We start from the raw sequence: 17,846 nt of genomic DNA on the forward strand, positions 1-17,846 counted from the left end.
AGCTTTGTTTGGCCATTTTAAGAGGGATCCTGAATTGAAATTAAAGCATCACAACTTAAACTCTCCAGGTTCTACCAGCTTTGTTTGGCCATTTTAAGAGGTATCCTGAATTGTTAGGGGTGAAGGAAAAAAGAAATGCCACCTGACAGTGGAAAAGTAAGGTACCTACGTCTGAGTATTTATTGCTGGCAATTTAATTCTTGCTTTACTGCAAAGGTTTACTTGTTAAGTGCAGTGATCAAAAGAACAATTGATACAAGCAGGCTTCAAGTTCATTTGCAGCATTGTGATGTGAAAAGCCTAGTTTTTCAAGCTGGGGTTTCACAGCCTGGAGAAGAGTAGGCTGTCAGGAGACTTCATAGCAGCCTGACAGTACCTGAAGCGGCATCTCCAGGAAGGCTGGAGAGGAACTGTTTACAAAGACCTGCAGTAACAGGACTAGGGGCAATGGCTTCAAACTAAAGAATATATTTAGGTTGAATGTTAGGAAGAAGTTATTTAGCAGGAGGGTGCTGGAACACTGCAACAGGTTGCCCAGGGAGGTAATTGAGGCCCCATGCCTGGAGGTATTCGAGGTCAGGCTCAAAAAGGCTCTAAGCAACCTGATCTAGTGGAGGATGTCCCTGCTTACTGCAGAGGGGGTTGGACTAGATGCCCTTTGGAGGTCCTTTCCAACCCATACCATTCTATGAATCTATGATTAAAAAAGAACCTAAAGGCACACTGCTTTTTCATTATGTTTTCTATTACCTAGAATGAGCAGGACAGCAGAAACTGCTTATCAAGCCATTCAAACCATTTTAATCACATGGTGCATCTCAGTAGGCCAGAAAATCTTAAAGTTATCAAAAGTCTCCCTGTTGCCCTTTAATGGTTGTCACCTCTGCAAAATGAAACTTAATTGTAGGTTCAGAATGAACAACAACACTGCAACCTTGAGCAAATGCAACCAGGTTATGATCACAAAACAAATGTCAGTTTTAACATTTCCCAATATGTGATTGGCATCTGTTCAGAAAACTGAATGTGGGAATTTGTTCAGAAACCTTGCTGGGGGTCCTGTCCTTTTGGAATTGTCCTTCTTTCCCATTTTAGCTCATAGATAAACTTTTCTGTGAGATGCACTCAGTATGTCCATTTGTTAAAATTCTCATTTTATTGACACAAGTACTCTTGTTTTGCACAGATAAACAGCACCTTGATCAGAGGAGCTTTATGTTCATCTTTATTAGTGCTGTTTTGCAACTCCTTCATATTCCTATGATCCACAAGGCTCAAATCATAGAATCATAGAATCATAGAATCAGTAAGATTGGAAGAGACCTTAAAGATCATCAAGTAAACCTGTCAATCACTCTCTCTGTATAGAACTTCTTCCTAACATCCAACAGAATCAGAATCAACCAAGTTGGAAAAGACCTCAGAGATCATCAAGTCCAACCTGTCACCCAACACCTCATGACTACTAAACCATGGCACCAAGTGCCACATCCAATCCCCTCTTGAACACCTCCAGGGATGGTGACTCCACCACCTCCCTGGGCAGCACATTCCAATGGCTAACAACTCTCTCTGTGAAGAACTTTCTCCTCACCTCAAGCCTAAACTATCCCTGACACAGCTTGAGACTGTGTCCTCTTGTTCTGGTGCTGCTTGCCTGGGAGAAGAGACCAACCCCCACTTGGCTACAGCCTCCCTTCAGGTAGTTGTAGACAGCAAGAAGGTCTCCCCTGAGCCTCCTCTTCTCCAGGCTAAACAACCCCAGTTCCCTTAGCCTCTCCTCATAGGGCTTGTGCTCAAGGCCCATCCCCAGCCTCATTGCCTTTCTCTGGACATGTTCAAGAGTCTCAATGTCCTTCTTAAATTGAGGGGCTCGGAACTGGACACAGTAGTCAGGGTGTGGCCTAACCAAAATCACTCATTAGTAAGACTGGCAGCCTACTCTGTTCCATGCTTGAGTTAATACATCTCCAGTAAGCTCTCCCAAGTTGTGGAATGTCTCTGTTTAATGAGTTTTGATCACTTCCCCAGTACCTAACAAACTGAAGGAAAAAAAAAAAATCTTAATTTTGATTATTTTTTTTTAATGTCTGTTTATACCTTCAGTTGGAAGACAAAAACAGACAACTGCAAGAGCGTCTTGAGCTGGCTGAACAGAAGTTGCAGCAGACAATGAGGAAGGCTGAAACCTTACCTGAAGTGGAGGCTGAACTGGCTCAGAGAATTGCAGCTCTGACTAAGGTACTGCCCTAAGAAATAGGTTTGCTTCGGAAGCCTCATGGTTTAATGTTGCTTTGCACCCTGATTCCTCACCTCAAGGACAAAATAAATGCAGTATCAGGCTGATCTGAAAGAAGAAAAGGTTTCCTGCTAAGTATGTGCCGCAGTTTTAACCGAGGGTGGTCTCAATGCTGCGTTTGCAATTCTGAGCATTTTGATGTTAGGTAAAAATGGGTACCTGTAAGTTTGCCTAGGCTATATTTAGAAAGGAGTCAGGCATTTCCAATACAGGAGAACATTACTTATCCAAGGAGAATTCACTTTATTGCATAAGAGTTTCCAATTTAAGGGGAGAAAAGTCCTGTTCCCTACACTTACTGAGCTCTTCTGGACGCTTTCATGCACCACGCATGTGAAACAACAATGATATTCATTCCAACAAGTGCTACGAAATCAACCTTTAGTGACAGCTGGGATCATTTGTACAACACAAATGAAAGCAACCTGCAGTATATACTTAAAAGTTTTGTTTTGAATGATGTTTTTTTTGGTTTTGAATGATCCTTCCTATGTTACATCTGCAAAGACAAATGTGAAACCCCGAGAGGACTTCAAACTGTTTGTATTAATTTTTTGTTCTGATAAATTTCTTATCTGTCAGCTTTCTTGCAGGGGAAAAAAACCATATATATATAAAAAAATACACAAAAATAAATTTTCAGTTGTGCAGTTTTCATACTTGGCCTCTAGTACATTCAGGTGTGCCTGCAGCTAGCACTGCAAGTATTATCAGCTCAGGGATTATCACCTTCATAAAGACGTAACGATAACATGTTTATGCTTTATCTCTTGAAAATCAGGCCCCCAAAAAATGCTTTTAAGAGATTGTGTTAAGTATTTTTCTGATTTGGCTAAGCTTCCTTTTCTCTATTGTGAGGGAGTGTTTCTAGCCATGCATGTGGCTAGCTGTTTTTAAATTGGATGGAATTTTTTTTCTGATTCTCATAGGGTTTTATTTTTCATTTATAGTGAAGCCTGACGTGCTGAGCAGCTCATTAATAAAGACTGGATTTAAAGCAGTTTAGTTAGGGAGTAGGAAAGGAGAGGCTTGGGGGAGGGGATTTGATTTGGGCATTTTGATTTTTTCTTTTTTTAAATTTAATTTAATTTTATGTTGTTTTATTTTATTTCATTTAATTTCATTTCATTTAATTTCATTTCATTTCATTTCTTGTCTTTTTTTTATTTCATTTTATTTCATTTTATTTCATTTCATTTCATTTGATTTAATTTTATTTTAGTTCATTTCATTTCATTTCAATTTTAAAAATTTCACTTCATTTCATTTTTTCATTTTAGTTCATTTCATTTTATTTTATTTTAGTTCATTTCATTTTATTTTATTTTAGTTCATTTCATTTCATTTCATTTTTAGAATTTTATTTCATTTCATTTTCTTATATTAAATTTTCTTATATATTTATTTTATTTCATTTTATTTCATTTCATTTCATTTTATTATATTTCATTTCATTTTATTTTAGTTCATTTCATTTCATTTTATTCCATTTCATTTCATTTTCTTATATTTTATTTCATTTTATTTTAGTTCATTTCATTTTATTTCATTTCATTTTAGTTCATTTAATTTAATTTCATTTTTTCATTTTAGTTCATTTCATTTTCTTATATTTTATTTCATTTTATTTTCTTATATTATATTTCATTTTCTTGTATTTTTATTTTATTTCATTTAATTTCATTTCATTATATTTTATTTAGTTTTATTTTAGTTCATTTCATTTAATTATATTTAATTTAATTTCATTTTATTTCATTTCATTTCATTTCATTATATTTCATTTAATTTCATTTCATTATATTTCATTTAATTTCATTTCATTTTAGTTTATTTCATTTCATTTTATTTCATTTCATTTTATTAAGGCCAAATCATTATTCAGTAATTAAGATTTTGTGCTGTCTGCTTTTGGTGTATACGAATCTGAAGGAAAGACTAAATATGGTGGGGGAAAAGTAAGAAGAATCAACAGTTACATGGAATACCAAGCAAATATCATTGTATTTTAATAAAAGCTCAGGTGCACATGAGAGCAAACCCTTGGCATTTTAACTTTTCTTTTTCCAGTTCCTGATTCAGCAAATAATCACATCTTCTAATGCCCTCAGTAGCTAAACATAAATAAATATTGCATTCTATTTTAAGAGGATTTCCCCTGAATTATTTCTCCAGCAATTAGGCACCAGTAAGTATTTTGCAGTCTTGAGCATGTCTTTCCTTGCAACTGCATCGTTCCTTGAACACATACGACTCACAGCTACTGTGAGAAGAGATCCCATTTCAGCCATGCGGAGCACGCAGGGTCTTCCATGAGATCCTACCGTTGTTGCTGTGACCATAAAGCTGCAGTATGCATCGCCGTTTGTCTTCTTACATGATTCCATGGGACGTGGTTAGAGAGCTGTGAGCAGAGCTGACGTTCCACCCCATTTCACTTTGATGTACTTCATCAAAGCTTGTTTTTTGCCAAGCAGGAGACTTAAGAAGTGTTATCAGAATGCTATGCCGGTTCTGTTCATTTCTCTGTGATTACTCGAATGACTGAAGAAATTTCTTTAAGTTGAAATTGTCTTCTGGGGATACATCAGATGAAGAAGGTCAGAATATGGCCAGTAGGCCCAATAAGCCTGCATTTTATGCTTCTTGTATACAACATCTTTACAAGCTGTAGAGCTTATTTAAGTGTTAGCTTGACAGCTCTGAATATAGTCCAGGACGTTTCCTCGAGCGCACAAATGTAGCTTGGAAACAAGGATGACTCTGTAGTCACTGCAGCTTACTTAAGTAGCTATGAATTACCAAGCTGGTATACTGTTACCACACTAGCTACTCAATGAAAGCTGCAAGATCTATGTAAGGGGCTAAATAATGCTTAATTAATACCGCCCTTGAGCTTTGTGCCTGTGTACACATTGTCAGCGGGGCTTAAATTAGCTGGCTTCAGACTACATTAAGTCTACCTAGCTGAGCTGTGGTCACTGCATGTCTGTGCACACTAGTTAAACGATCAGCCCCCTGAATCAGCTAGTCTTTGTCCATTGCAAAACAGTCAAAACTGATTGTCCTTTCCTTTGCACTACCTCCATGAAAGTGTTTTATCTCAGATTAATGGGGTTAAATCCGTATGAAAGAGGTGAGTCAAGCCTTATATGTTTACCATGTTTTTATTTAAAGCAAATCATATTGGACAACTGAAAAACATGACTGCTTCACTGTGGGTAAAATATAAGAGCAATTATATACATGTGGTGATAGAACAAACATGTTCTGGATTGCTGTGCAGTTCCCCCCCTCCCTTCCTTGAGTTTAAAATATGCATGTCACAATTCTGCCTTCAATTTATTATATACTTCCTCACAATAAACCTGGGTTGGGATCCAGCAAAAGAAGGATGTAGGATGAGATCCTTCTATGGTGTCAGTTTGTAAAAGGATTTGCTTTTCTCTTTATATATATATATATATACACACATATGGGCTAGTGAATGTCTTTTGCTACTTTTCCATGCCCAAACTAGTTCATAAGGAGTGAACTTCCAAAAGTTTGGACTATACAGTGAACTCAGATAAGTACTCATAATTTTACCTGAATCATTTGAACTTTTCTTTGGCTTTGTTTCCACTGTGTTCTGCCCATTGGGTGAGCAACTGGAGGGTTAGTCAGCCTGTCACAGACTAACCTGGAATAGCATGATCCCATGTACTGTGCTGTTCCTGCCTGGCCTTTGCACTGATATCTGTCTGGTCATGACAAGAAGCACAGCTCTCAGCATGTATCTCAAGATTTAGACCCTCATGACTCATTGAGCCACCTTGTACTCGCTCTCACAGTATTGATCGATTTGCCTGCCCTGGAGGAGAGGCAGTAGGTAGTAGAAAGAACCTCCCTACAATATTAACTAAACTTTTCTTTACACTGTAAGATGTTTATTTTCCTCAGAAGGGGCAGACACTGGAGCATCCAGAATCTTCATATGGTTAGTCTGTCAAGCACAGTTTCTCCTTGCATGCATTCAAGGAGGGGTCTAGTGGTGACAACCAGCATCTACCTACTTCCATTCACTCACTCCCATTAGTAGTCACTCTCCTCCTTGCGTGCTTGTGCAACAGAGGTACAGCATCACTTCTTTGATCACAAGACAGCAAGTAACATTTTACTCCATCATTCCTGTATGCAGGTCACCAGAAATACCAACAGTGCCTTTTAGCTGCATTGGAGAAGCACTGAGATGGAGAAGAGGAAACCATAATCATAATAAGCCACATTTAGCATAGTAACACCTTCAGTTTATTTTAAAGGTGATAAAAAAAATAGCGCTTGAAATCTGGAGGCAATTGGGACATAAGGCTTGTTTTGTGGCAGTGTGGGGATGTGGTTTGCAGTAGGTAGGGAGGAAGTTCTCTGAGAAAGAGAAGGTGATGTGCTGGCTGGAGAAGGAAGGTAATAAATCTTACAGGGGAAAAACCAAACAAAAACCAAACACTTTCTGGAGAGGAAAGCCTAAGAAAACTCCACATTTACAACACATTACTGTTTTCTCAAGCCTCCCCTCTCTTCATGCTTTCCTTTCCATGGTAGATTGTCCTGGCAGGAGGAATAAATGAAAGAAGCAAGCTTGGCAGAGCTAGATAGAAGGAGTTGCTTACAAAACCATCGAGGTGTAGAAGATAGTGGAAAATTGAAGGAGAAGCAATAACTTGTAGATATCTAGCAAAAAAAAAGAGGTGGATATCTATCTAGAAAAGGGCTGACAAGCCAACATATTTTGTCACTTTCATAATGAGTTAGAAGTGAGCATGTGAACAAGCAGCTGATAAGTTTGTGAGCTCTTGTCACTCACTCACCATGATTATCTATTTTTGTTTTCCCTCGCATAGCTCAACGCAATAAGGCAGCCTTTCTTCTTCAGCAACTCAGTCCTTCAAAGGACAGGCACAGAAATTTGTACCATAAGAAGCAGCCAGAAGACAGTTTGCAGGCAGCAGATGTCCAGAGGTCAGGGTCTCAAAACGTGGAAGTTGGCTTGTGCCTTTAGAAAAGTTTAGATTTTTTTCCCTTCAGCTCAGCGTGAGGAAGTGTAGTGGTTTGAGCCTTAACTGGGAGTTAAGAGCTCAGATGGGGGCAAGGCTGAGAATCTTTCCCCTGTTCCTCCCTCCTCTCTCCCAACAGAGAGGAAAAAATAAAAAAAAGAAAGAGAAGGGAAGGAGCAAATCCACCAAGCAATAATTTGGAGTCGGTCTGGAAGGAGAGAGGTAAAGAGTTTTCATTAAACAATATATATAACAATAACAGGTAAGGTTCACAAGGGCAAGGAACAAGGATGGATGGGAGGGGTAAAAAAAAAAAACACAAAAGGAATACAAAACCAGTCCCTCTCTGAAGAGGCATGGAGGCAGCAGGGAGAAGGGTCAGGCCCAGCCACGTGGCAGAGGAGCAGGAAGGCAGCCTCAGTAGCTCTCATCCAGGAGAGGCAGAAGCCAAAAGGAGGCCTAATGACTGCAATGTCCTGCTTTTTATGCCCTAGCTGGGCGGGGAGGGGGGAGTGGAACAGACTCAGTTTCCCAGGGGGAAAATGCCCTGCAGTGAGGGCAAAGCACCCTCAAGCCCTCCACCCTGTTTCAGTCTTTTTTTCAGGATGGGCATTAACCCACCACAGGAAGAAAAGTTATAGCAGCTGTATCATACAGGTGCTTCCTACATCTGAAACTGGACTTTTTTTAAAACTTCTTTGGGCTTTTTTTTTTTTTGCTTTGTTTTGCTTTAAACTAAGATGCAAAGACTTGGGAGATGTTCAGTGCCAACAGTAACAGATGATGTGGAAGCAACATTAGTTTTTTATGTGTGGGCGCATTAGCAGCAGGAGCAGCAGCCGAGTTTTAGCAGGGTTAGAGTGCAATAATACAAGCTGCTTCAGCATTCCCTCAAAGCAAAATTCCCCTCTCTGTTTGCTGGCTTATACTGCCTATTTCTTTGCTGTTTCACAGCATATAGTAAGCAAAGTGAGCATTAAGCCTTATCTTGTATCTCATAGGGATCAGAGATGGAGTTGTTAGTTTTCATCCATACATTTTTAATGTGGCCTAAGATGCACAATTTCACAAACCTATTTATAACTGAATGCGCTGAGTAAGTGCTTTTAAATGCTAGCTGCTGAATACCACACTCTATGTCTTGCTAATCCTCCTGTAGGGAGTACTAGTGAACAAGCATGCGAGTCCTATCTTACAAAGAATGTAGGGTAAGGCTCTACTCAGTTGCATCCTGTGATAGGACAAGGGGCAACAGATGTAAACTACAACTCAGGAGGTTCCACCTCAATATGTGGAGGAACTTCTTCACTGTAAGGGTCACAGATCACTGGAACAGGCTCCCCAGAGAAGTTGTGGAGTCTCCTTGTCTGGAGGCTTTCCAGACCCATCTAGATGCATTCCTGCGTGACCTGCACTAGATTCTATGGTCCTGCTCTGGCAGGGGGGTTGTGCTCCATGATTTCCTGAGGTCCTTCTAACTCCTAACATCCTGTGATCCTGTATGGTCTGCCAAGCAAGTAGTTGTATAGGTTCCACTTTGGAAATAGTTTAACTCAATTAGGTCTTATCAAAGCAAATTGGAAGAAGTCTTTCTGTTCATGAGCCTTTGAGTCCACAGCTGTCCCTTCTGTCTTGTGTATCTGAATTTCTGTTACAGGAGCATGGCTAACGCTGGCATCTCAGCCTTTGTGTCACACCTCAGACCACAAGGCAAGAGACAGAAACATTCAGTGTTTTTCTGGTAGGCTCCCAAGTCTTTCAGGGCTTATTCCAGTAGGAATATCTGGAGGTGGCTAACCCACATGCACAACAAAAAAAAATTGTAGCTGCCACAGGCATGTCAATCCTAACTGTATGGCCTGGGGAAATCTGTGCAGGAGGCATTTACAAACCCCTTCAGGAACAGCTGAATTGCTAGGACTTTTTATCTGGAAGGGTCTCTCTGAGACCTAGGTTGGGGCCTTTTCTAGCATAAAGGGAAATGAGAGATGTTGAAACCCTCATTTTGGGAGCCCGTTCAAGCTAGGCTCATTGGGAGGAAGAGGAACTGTTCATTGTTACTGCAGCTTTTGTCTACAGGTAGGTTTCTGCAAGTGAGGGAAAAGGGAGGTATGTATGTGTGTTTCTGTCTCCCTAGCCCTTACAGAGGATACAGAAGACACCCTTTTGGTTCATGTCCCTACTGTGGAGTGACATTCAGGAAGATTATTTTTATCAAGGATGTACCTATCAACATTTTAATCTTTTAAGTGAAATAACTGAAAACTGTCATAGAAAAAGATTGATGTATATCTTAAACATACACCCTAATGAATTATTATCTCAACATTTTAATCTTCTAAGTGAAATAACGGAAAACCATCACAGAAAAAGATTTATGTGTATCTTAAATATATACCTTAGTGAATTATTATCTCAACATTTTGATCTTCTAAGTGAAATAACTGAAAACCATCACAGAAAAAGAGTTATGTGTATCTTAAATATATACCTTAGTGAATTATTATCTCAATATTTTGATCTTCTAAGTGAAATAACTGAAAACCATCATAGAAGATTTATGTGTGTCTTAAACATATACCTTAGTGAATTATTAAAGCAGTAGGAAGCTACAAAATAACAGAATTACATGGATAGAAGAACCTTAAGAGAACATCCTGTTCTTACAAGAGTGTTTTCTCTCTATAAAAATTCAGGTGACACATATAATTCTCATAATAATTGTATTCCAAATAATAGTTAGGCCTAGCACCTCATTTTTTTTTGTTAAGCATTGAAAGAATAAAATCTATTTCCTGCTCAGGAATAAGGTATGACATAGCTTGACTGAAAAAAAAAAATGGGGTTTTTTAGTTTGAAAAATACTACCCCAGCTTCTCAAAGATGGGTTATGTCAGAGAGCACCACACTTCAGAAGACTTAAATAAGATTCCCTTTGAACACAGAAGCATTGGTTTGCTTATCTTCTCATTTTGCATTAACCTGAAATTACGTGTAGAGAGGCAAGGAAGATTAAGTAACCTGCTTTTAAAGTTTACAGTGTGCTAATGAAACTTCTCAGTAGTTTAATTTTGTAGGATGATACTCCCAGTGAGTTCTGTATCTCCCTCAAGTCAAATGGTTTCAAAGGGGGTAGAATTATTTAAGCCTTTCCCATCAATCAGCTCAGAGCTTTGGTGATTTCAAGTCCTCTCCTAACCCTTGGAGACATTTTAAAGGAAGACCTTGAACCAACAGTGCAGCCAGAACTCAGAAAGGGGAAGAGTCTATCTTTTACAGGGAAGGATAAATCTTGGCCACTTCGTAGAAGAGGGATAGCATGAGCTGGTTTTCTGCAGTCACAGGGACTTAACATTTCCAACCCTATCTTTCTATTTATCCAAATTGGGAGATGAAGCAGTGCATCAGCACTTGGGTACTGAAACAAACAGATATGTAAAAGATAAGATAAAATCATTAAGGGATTGCCACTGGTCCAAGTTGTGATATACAGCAAATAGTTCCAGAGAAGGAATAAGTTGAAGGAATAAGTTGAAATAAGTTAGAATACATCTGCTTCATGATCAGAAACAGTAACTGCATTGTGAGCCTAGTCACTGATGTATATTGATGTAACTTTTGCAAGAATCTGAGTTTTGTGACCATCCTTCCTCTGAAAAGAATAGCAGTGATCTTCAAAGTTAAGCATTATTCTTGTACTTACACAAAGCAGGATTCACTCAGTGGCTTCCTATCAAAAGCTACAGTTTCTATTTGTCAATCTCTGGATCACAGGCTTGGTTTTTGTCTGATCTTTTAGTCCTCATAATACTACTGAGTTTAAGTAATGGGTAATTTTAAAGCATTATGTCCATCTGCAAGTGCTTTGATATCTGTACTGAGTTACTATGACAAATTGTTAGTAGGCAACTGCATGAGAAAGTCTCAAAAGTCAGTGGCAAAATTAGTATTTCTTCTACACATTAAAGTTTGCTCATCTAAAGATGGAGTTCAGGACCTCTTTTTGAGCGAAGGTAAATCTGACAGAGTGAAATGGCATTTGATGAGCACGAGCTCACAACTCAAAGTCATCAGGAGCTCTGTCTATAGGCTTTATGCACATTCCTGTTCCCATAGCAACAAATCCAATATAGCATTTCCCTTTCTTTAAGGGCTTTTGTTGTTGTTGTTGTTGTTCCCTTTTGAGTGATAACTCAGGCTTGTTTGATATGACAATAACATGAATGTTCATGTTTTGCAGCAAATGACCTAATTAAGGTCAACTTCTATCAGAAATAGTAATGAATCTTCAGATGGATTACCATTTATACACTCAGTAATGATGTTCCTATTAATGAATTTTTATTTATAGGTTCTTTTATCTGATGGCCTTGATCTTCCAAAGAGATCCACCAGGGTGGATCCTTTCAAAAAGGGATGAAAGCTATATTGTTTATTTGGATGAAAGGGCTTGGGTAGTGTATTCTATAATGGAATACTAAAGCTTGAGCCTTATCTCTTTGGATGTTCTTTCTGCTTTCTAGAAATTAGGGAATGTACCATAACATTGCACAGTTCTGTAACTGTCTGATCCATTAATTTAGTATTCCTGCATTGTTTTCATTCCTATAAAATAATAGAACTATAAAGGACTTTCTGACATTGGCTTCATAGTGTTCTGGTGTTTGATTTGCCATAAATAAAGAAACAAAAGTCAACAACCTTAGATTAGACAGTACTGCTTCGAATCCACTCTGTAGTAATATGTCATCAGCCAGCCATCACTAACCTTTAACCTCCATGTGTAGGTTGATAGCTTTTTTTCTTTAGCAGCATTCCATCATTTTCAGTTTCTCTGCATCAACTGCATCATGTTCACCAAGTACCAGTGTAGTTTATTCCATGTAAAAAAACCACTATCTGTCAGTTAAAAGTATTAACTTTTCAGTCACTCTTTTCTTTTGAGCATTCTGTGCTGTGTTCTGTTCAGTGTCAGTGTCTTTAGTTCTGATTTTTCAATTTTGTCCCTCTCCTTTTCCTTGACTTGTTAGTCTGATCCAACCTCTTCTACCTCATCTGATGATTATCAATATGTTATGGAAGCTAAACTACAAGAAATGATCTCCATACGTAGGAAGGTAGTCCTACTGGACTTTACTTTCTATTGCTAAATAGAATCCATCTGATTTGTTTTCCTTTTCTTTAACTTTTTTTTTTTGTTGTTTGTTTTTTATTATTGTTGGGTTTTTAATTGGTTTTATTGATAATCAACCATCGTGCAGTTCAGTGCTTCAGGAGCTTACGATTTGACGATGGCAGGTTTGTGTTCAAACCGTGCACAGTCTGCATGTTACATTTGGCTGATTTCATTGCTCATAAATAACTCCAATGTTTTGCTGATGCTTGGATGTAACAGGCCTCTGTAGCTGACACATTTCAAGCAATGCTGTTCAGCTGCCTGTTTAAATAAAGTTTCTTTTTGGAAAACTAAGTTTGCAGTTAGTAGTAGCTTGCTTTCTGTTTTGTTTAAACTTTACTGAGAGAAAAGCCTACCACGCCACTTAAATTACAGAAACAGTCTTTCTGTGTTTCTACAGGCAGAAGAAAGACATGGAAACATTGAGGAACGTATGAGGCACTTGGAAGCTCAACTTGAAGAGAAGAATCAGGAGCTTCAAAGAGTATGTGTACTGCAGACCACTTTTCTTCTATTAATCTGTCAGTATAGAACTGTACTGTGTGAGGAATGGAATGGAATGGAATGGAATGGAATGGAATGGAATGGAATGGAATGGAATGGAATGGAATGGAATGGAATGGAATGGAATGGAATGGAATAGAATAGAATTAACCAGGTTGGAAAAGACCTCTGAGATCATCAAGTCCAACCTATCACTAATCAACTAAACCATGGCACCAAGCACCCTATCCAGTCTCTTCCTAAACACTTCCAGTGATGATGACTCCAGCACCTCCATGGGCAGCACATTCCAATGGCCAATCTCTCTTTCTGTGAAGAACTTCTTCCTAACATCCGGCCTAAACCTCCCCTGGTGCAGCTTGAGACTGTGTCCTCTTGTTCTGGTGCTTGGTGCCTGGGAGAAGAGCCCAACCCCCACCTGGCTGCAACCTCCCTTCAAGTAGTTGTAGACAGCAATAAGTCAAACCATACCACACTGATGGCAGCATCTTTCCACTGTATTTAGCTATTACAAGATGCTAGTTGCAATGTTCAAAGCATTCTGCTGCTACAGGAAAGAACATGCATTACTCAGAAACTAATTCATTTCCTCTGGAATTCCTTTAAATAGCTACAGTTCCCATGATTATTTTTTTATTATTTTGTATTATTTTCCCCTTAATGTTAACAGTCTGTGCTAGTTAATTTTGGACACTGCCAATCTGTCTCTTCTATTCTACATTAAAGGCAAGGCAAAGGGAAAAAATGAACGAGGAGCACAACAAAAGGTTGTCGGATACCGTGGACAGACTTTTGACAGAATCTAATGAGCGTCTGCAGCTACACTTAAAAGAGAGAATGGCAGCACTTGAAGAAAAGGTACAGTGCAAAGAGCAGCATGAAGTTCAGTTTAATAAAGATTGTGCCTTACGAAACATGTTCTACTTTTATCAGGAGAGAGGCACCACGCTGGTGTTGTGTTACCAAAACTTACCCAAATCATGGTCCAACTTGCACATTCGACTCAGTTGAAGAGTGCACTTGGGCATCTTCCCAAAACTGCTGTGAGCTGGATATGCTGAGTGTTAGGAGTCCTTGTTTTATCAGCAAGGAGTCCAGCAAAGAGCTTGTAAAGGACCAGAATGCAACACAGTATGAGGCAGTGAGAGAAAGTGGACAAGAACAGAGGAATGGCCACATTTCAGATGTGCTGCCACTTTCTGTATTTTAACCTGCTGATTCTAACCTTCTTCATAGATTCATACAATGGTTTGTGTTGAAATGGACCTTAAAGATCATCTAAGAGTAGAATGGTGTCGCCAGAGGAGAAGGAGCAGCCATCTTTGGAGAGGGAGTGTTATTGACAGGTTTTTCATGGTGTGAAACACAGTAGGTCTGCAAAATTAAAATCCAGCAACTTTTACATTCCCCCTCCTTAATCCCTGTCTCTCATGCACCTTCAGTTTGATCTGAGGGAAATTTGTAGTGTCTTTCAGAAGGGGTAATGGTTCAGCACAAGGGCAAACCTGCCTGCTTCTCAACACAAAATTGAGAGGAAGAGCAGCACACCAAATTTAGGGTTGAGATGAAGAGACAAGAATTTAATATGACATGAGAGATCATGGGCACAATGCATAATCACCTTAGCCAATAATCTCATAAGTCTAAATTAATAACAATCTAATTAATCTAATACTCTAATTAATCTAATAATCTATAATACAATGCATGTCTAATCATCTAATAATGCAATGCATGATTACCTCTGTTTAGCCTATTTGCAGAAGCAGCACAGTGAAATGCAGCATCAAACAGAAAGCCCAAACCGGCAGCTACCCAACTCCCACTTTTTCTGCCTCTCCCCCGTGTGGGGAAAAATATCCACACTCAAAAGCAAACCCAGAGGCAGCAGCCAGAACAGGAAGCCTCTCCTGTTGCAATCTGAACTTCAAGCCCCATAATAGTTTGCTCCAGTTAGCACTTTCATTTGTGCAGCTAGCATGACTGTGGCATGGTATGGATAACAGCGGCAGATCCAGTTCAATCGATGAGAGGATATACCCGAACAGCCTCTCAGAGGATACACTTCTGGTTTATATCATTGAAATGAATTGTTATACAAAGCAAGAAATAGGCCTACTGAAAGAACCTGGGGAAAATAAGTATGTAAGAGTGCAACAGTTCCTCAGCTCAAGGAAGATGCAATAAGGTCTCCCCTGAGCCTCCTCTTCTCCAGGCTAAACAACCCCAGCTCCCTCACTGCTCCTCATAGGGTTTGTGCTCCAGGCCCTTAACTTCACTAACTTGTATATGTAAGCTACATGTATGTGGTCATATCTGATTTTTAATATGCCTCTAATTTTTTTCTCTCTCTGTTCCCACCCCCCACCCCCCCTTCTTTTTATTTCTAGAATGTTTTGATTCAAGAATCTGAAAGTTTCAGAAAAAATCTGGAAGAGTCTTTACATGACAAGGTACTATAAAATACTGTGGTTTTATCTGGTTTTATCAAAAGTTACCCATTTATTATTTGGAAACCTGTATATGGTATATTAATTATTCAACTAACAGGCAAAATCTTCCTGGCATCAACAATAATGTATTTAATAACCTGGATGCCTTCTGTGGGCTTTGAGGGTCTCTGAAGGGGGCCTACAAGAAGGCTGGGGAGGGACTTCTCAGGATCTCAGGTAGTGATAGGACTAGGGGAAATGGAATGAAGCTGGAGGTGGGGAGATTCAGGCTAGATGTGAGGAGGAAGTTCTTCACCATGAGAGTGGTGAAGCCCTGGAATGGGTTGTTCAGGGAGGTGGTTGGGGCGCTGTCCCTGGAGGTGTTTAAGCCCAGGCTGGATGAGGCTCTGGCCAGCCTGGTCTAGTGTGGGGTGTCCCTGCCCATGGCAGGGGGGTTGGAACTAGATGATCCTTTTAGTCCCTGCCAACCCTGACTGATACTATGATAACATTCAGTATTTGGTCTCCTCCATTTTTTCTGTCTTGACATAAAGGTTGAGCAGCATTTAAAAGCTCTTCCCCCAGCACCTCTCTGCCAGTCAGTTGTTCTGAGCTATGCTCATGTTTGAGATCCAAGCCTCAAGAAGTCAACACTAAAATTCATATTCATTTCACTGGCTCTGGAACTTTTGTTCCATCAGTTTTAACTCTGAAAAAGTCTTTTTGAACAGAGTGCATACCTGGTTGCACTTTCCCAGTGAAGAATGTCATTGCTTGATTTGATGCAATTGATCTTAAAAGTTGCAGTGGCATTATGCTAAATATAGCTGAAATTGGCCTTTCTTAGTTCATTGCAAATTAACCCTTAACACACATTGAACATTTCACACTCTAGGACCAGCAGTGTTACATATTTGTCCCAGGTCCACTCTTAATTTCTTCTACAATGCTTTCATTTCATTTCATTAGTAGATGATAATTATTTATACACCTTGTAGAATTCTTTATACAACTAGTGGTTGTCGTAGTCTTTTTGTTAGGTAGTTCCAAAAATCCAATCTTTCAGCCACATGGTCACTTTTCACCAGCAGCAGCTCAGACTGGAGCATCATCAACTTCCAAGAGCAAGATCTAAAGATGCAGCTCAACAAGTCACTTGAAATGTGGTTGGTTGTCTCCAAGTCTGTGTCTCTATCAGTAAATACACAGGCCAGAATATGATCATGGTCTCTAAAGGGCAAATGACATGGAATCATAGAACTGTTAGAAGAGACCTCAAGGATCATCTACTTCCAACCTCCCTGATATGGGCAGGGACACCTCACACTAGATCAGGTTGCCCAGAGCCACATCCAGCCTGGCCTTAAAAACCTCCAGGGGTGGGGCCATGCCATATACTGAACTGTGCCTGGCACAGAGAGTGCAGTTAGTACACAAATCCATTCTGGTTCTTCTTTTCTTTGCCTTAGCTGAATTAGAAGCAAAAGACAAGTTTCAGGGACAAGTCTGTCCTGCCAGCACTTCCTACTAGTGGAAAAGCAGTCAAGTGCTATACAACTACCTCTTGACACATTTCTTATTAGCAGTAATGAGACCTGAGTGAATTCACTGTCTTTTCTTATTACAGCCAGTGCCACATTCAGTGTAGAGCTTCCTTCTTTAACTTTACAAGAACAAGATCTCAGCATATAAATATCTTCCCTATCACAATTAAGTATCTCTTTATTATTCTCATTTCCAGGAAAGACTTGCTGAAGAAATAGAGAAACTAAGATCAGAGCTGGATCAAATGAAATTGAGGGCAGGTTCTTTAATGGAACCCACCCTGTCAAGGTAAGAGTTAACAACAAGGATTTCCTCACTTCAAGCAGTGTGAAATCTGTGCAGTGATTATTACCCTTGCTTTTCATTTTTTTCCTAGGTGAAGCAGTGAGTACACAGTGAAATATTACTGAGATTAAGAGAAGTCTTTTAAAATATGGAATATTTTCAAAAGCATATGAAAATACCCATTTTTTTCCCCCTAGGAGACCTTGATGTTGAAGCCATCATCTTTAATGCTGAAACTGATCAGGATATTTATGACCATATTTATTTATTTTATCAATTATATCTGGTAATTGCTTTCTTTATTAGCAAGAGGTAATTCAGCTTTCCTTGGTGTATAACATAGGACCATGGATTTTTCAGCCCCAAGATGAAGGCAGCAATCAGAGAGATCTGGAAATGCCATAACAGGACATTAAGTTTATGCCTCATACTAGTGGAAAAGCAAAATAGGAACAATAGGGAGGTTTAGGCTGGATGTTAGGAAGAAGTTCTTCATAGAAAGAGAGATTGGCCATTGGAATGTGCTGCCCAGGGAGGTGGTGGAGTCACCATCACTGGAGGTGTTTAGGAAG

The 17,846-nt window shown here is 39.2% G+C and overlaps 1 protein-coding gene across 1 annotated transcript in view; it reads left to right on the plus strand.

Moving 5' to 3' along the window:
- PPFIA2 (PTPRF interacting protein alpha 2) overlaps positions 1 to 17,846 on the plus strand; it is a 353,836-nt gene that overhangs the window by 279,006 nt on the left and 56,984 nt on the right. The window contains exons 10-15 of the mRNA XM_054178470.1: positions 2,107 to 2,241; positions 12,363 to 12,449; positions 12,909 to 12,992; positions 13,739 to 13,870; positions 15,403 to 15,465; positions 17,186 to 17,277. Of these exons, the coding sequence (XP_054034445.1) occupies positions 2,107 to 2,241; positions 12,363 to 12,449; positions 12,909 to 12,992; positions 13,739 to 13,870; positions 15,403 to 15,465; positions 17,186 to 17,277 (593 nt within the window). The remainder of the gene's footprint in view (positions 1 to 2,106; positions 2,242 to 12,362; positions 12,450 to 12,908; positions 12,993 to 13,738; positions 13,871 to 15,402; positions 15,466 to 17,185; positions 17,278 to 17,846) is intronic.

This window comes from Dryobates pubescens, chromosome Z, assembly GCF_014839835.1.
Source record: "Dryobates pubescens isolate bDryPub1 chromosome Z, bDryPub1.pri, whole genome shotgun sequence".
Taxonomy (NCBI): domain Eukaryota; kingdom Metazoa; phylum Chordata; class Aves; order Piciformes; family Picidae; genus Dryobates; species Dryobates pubescens.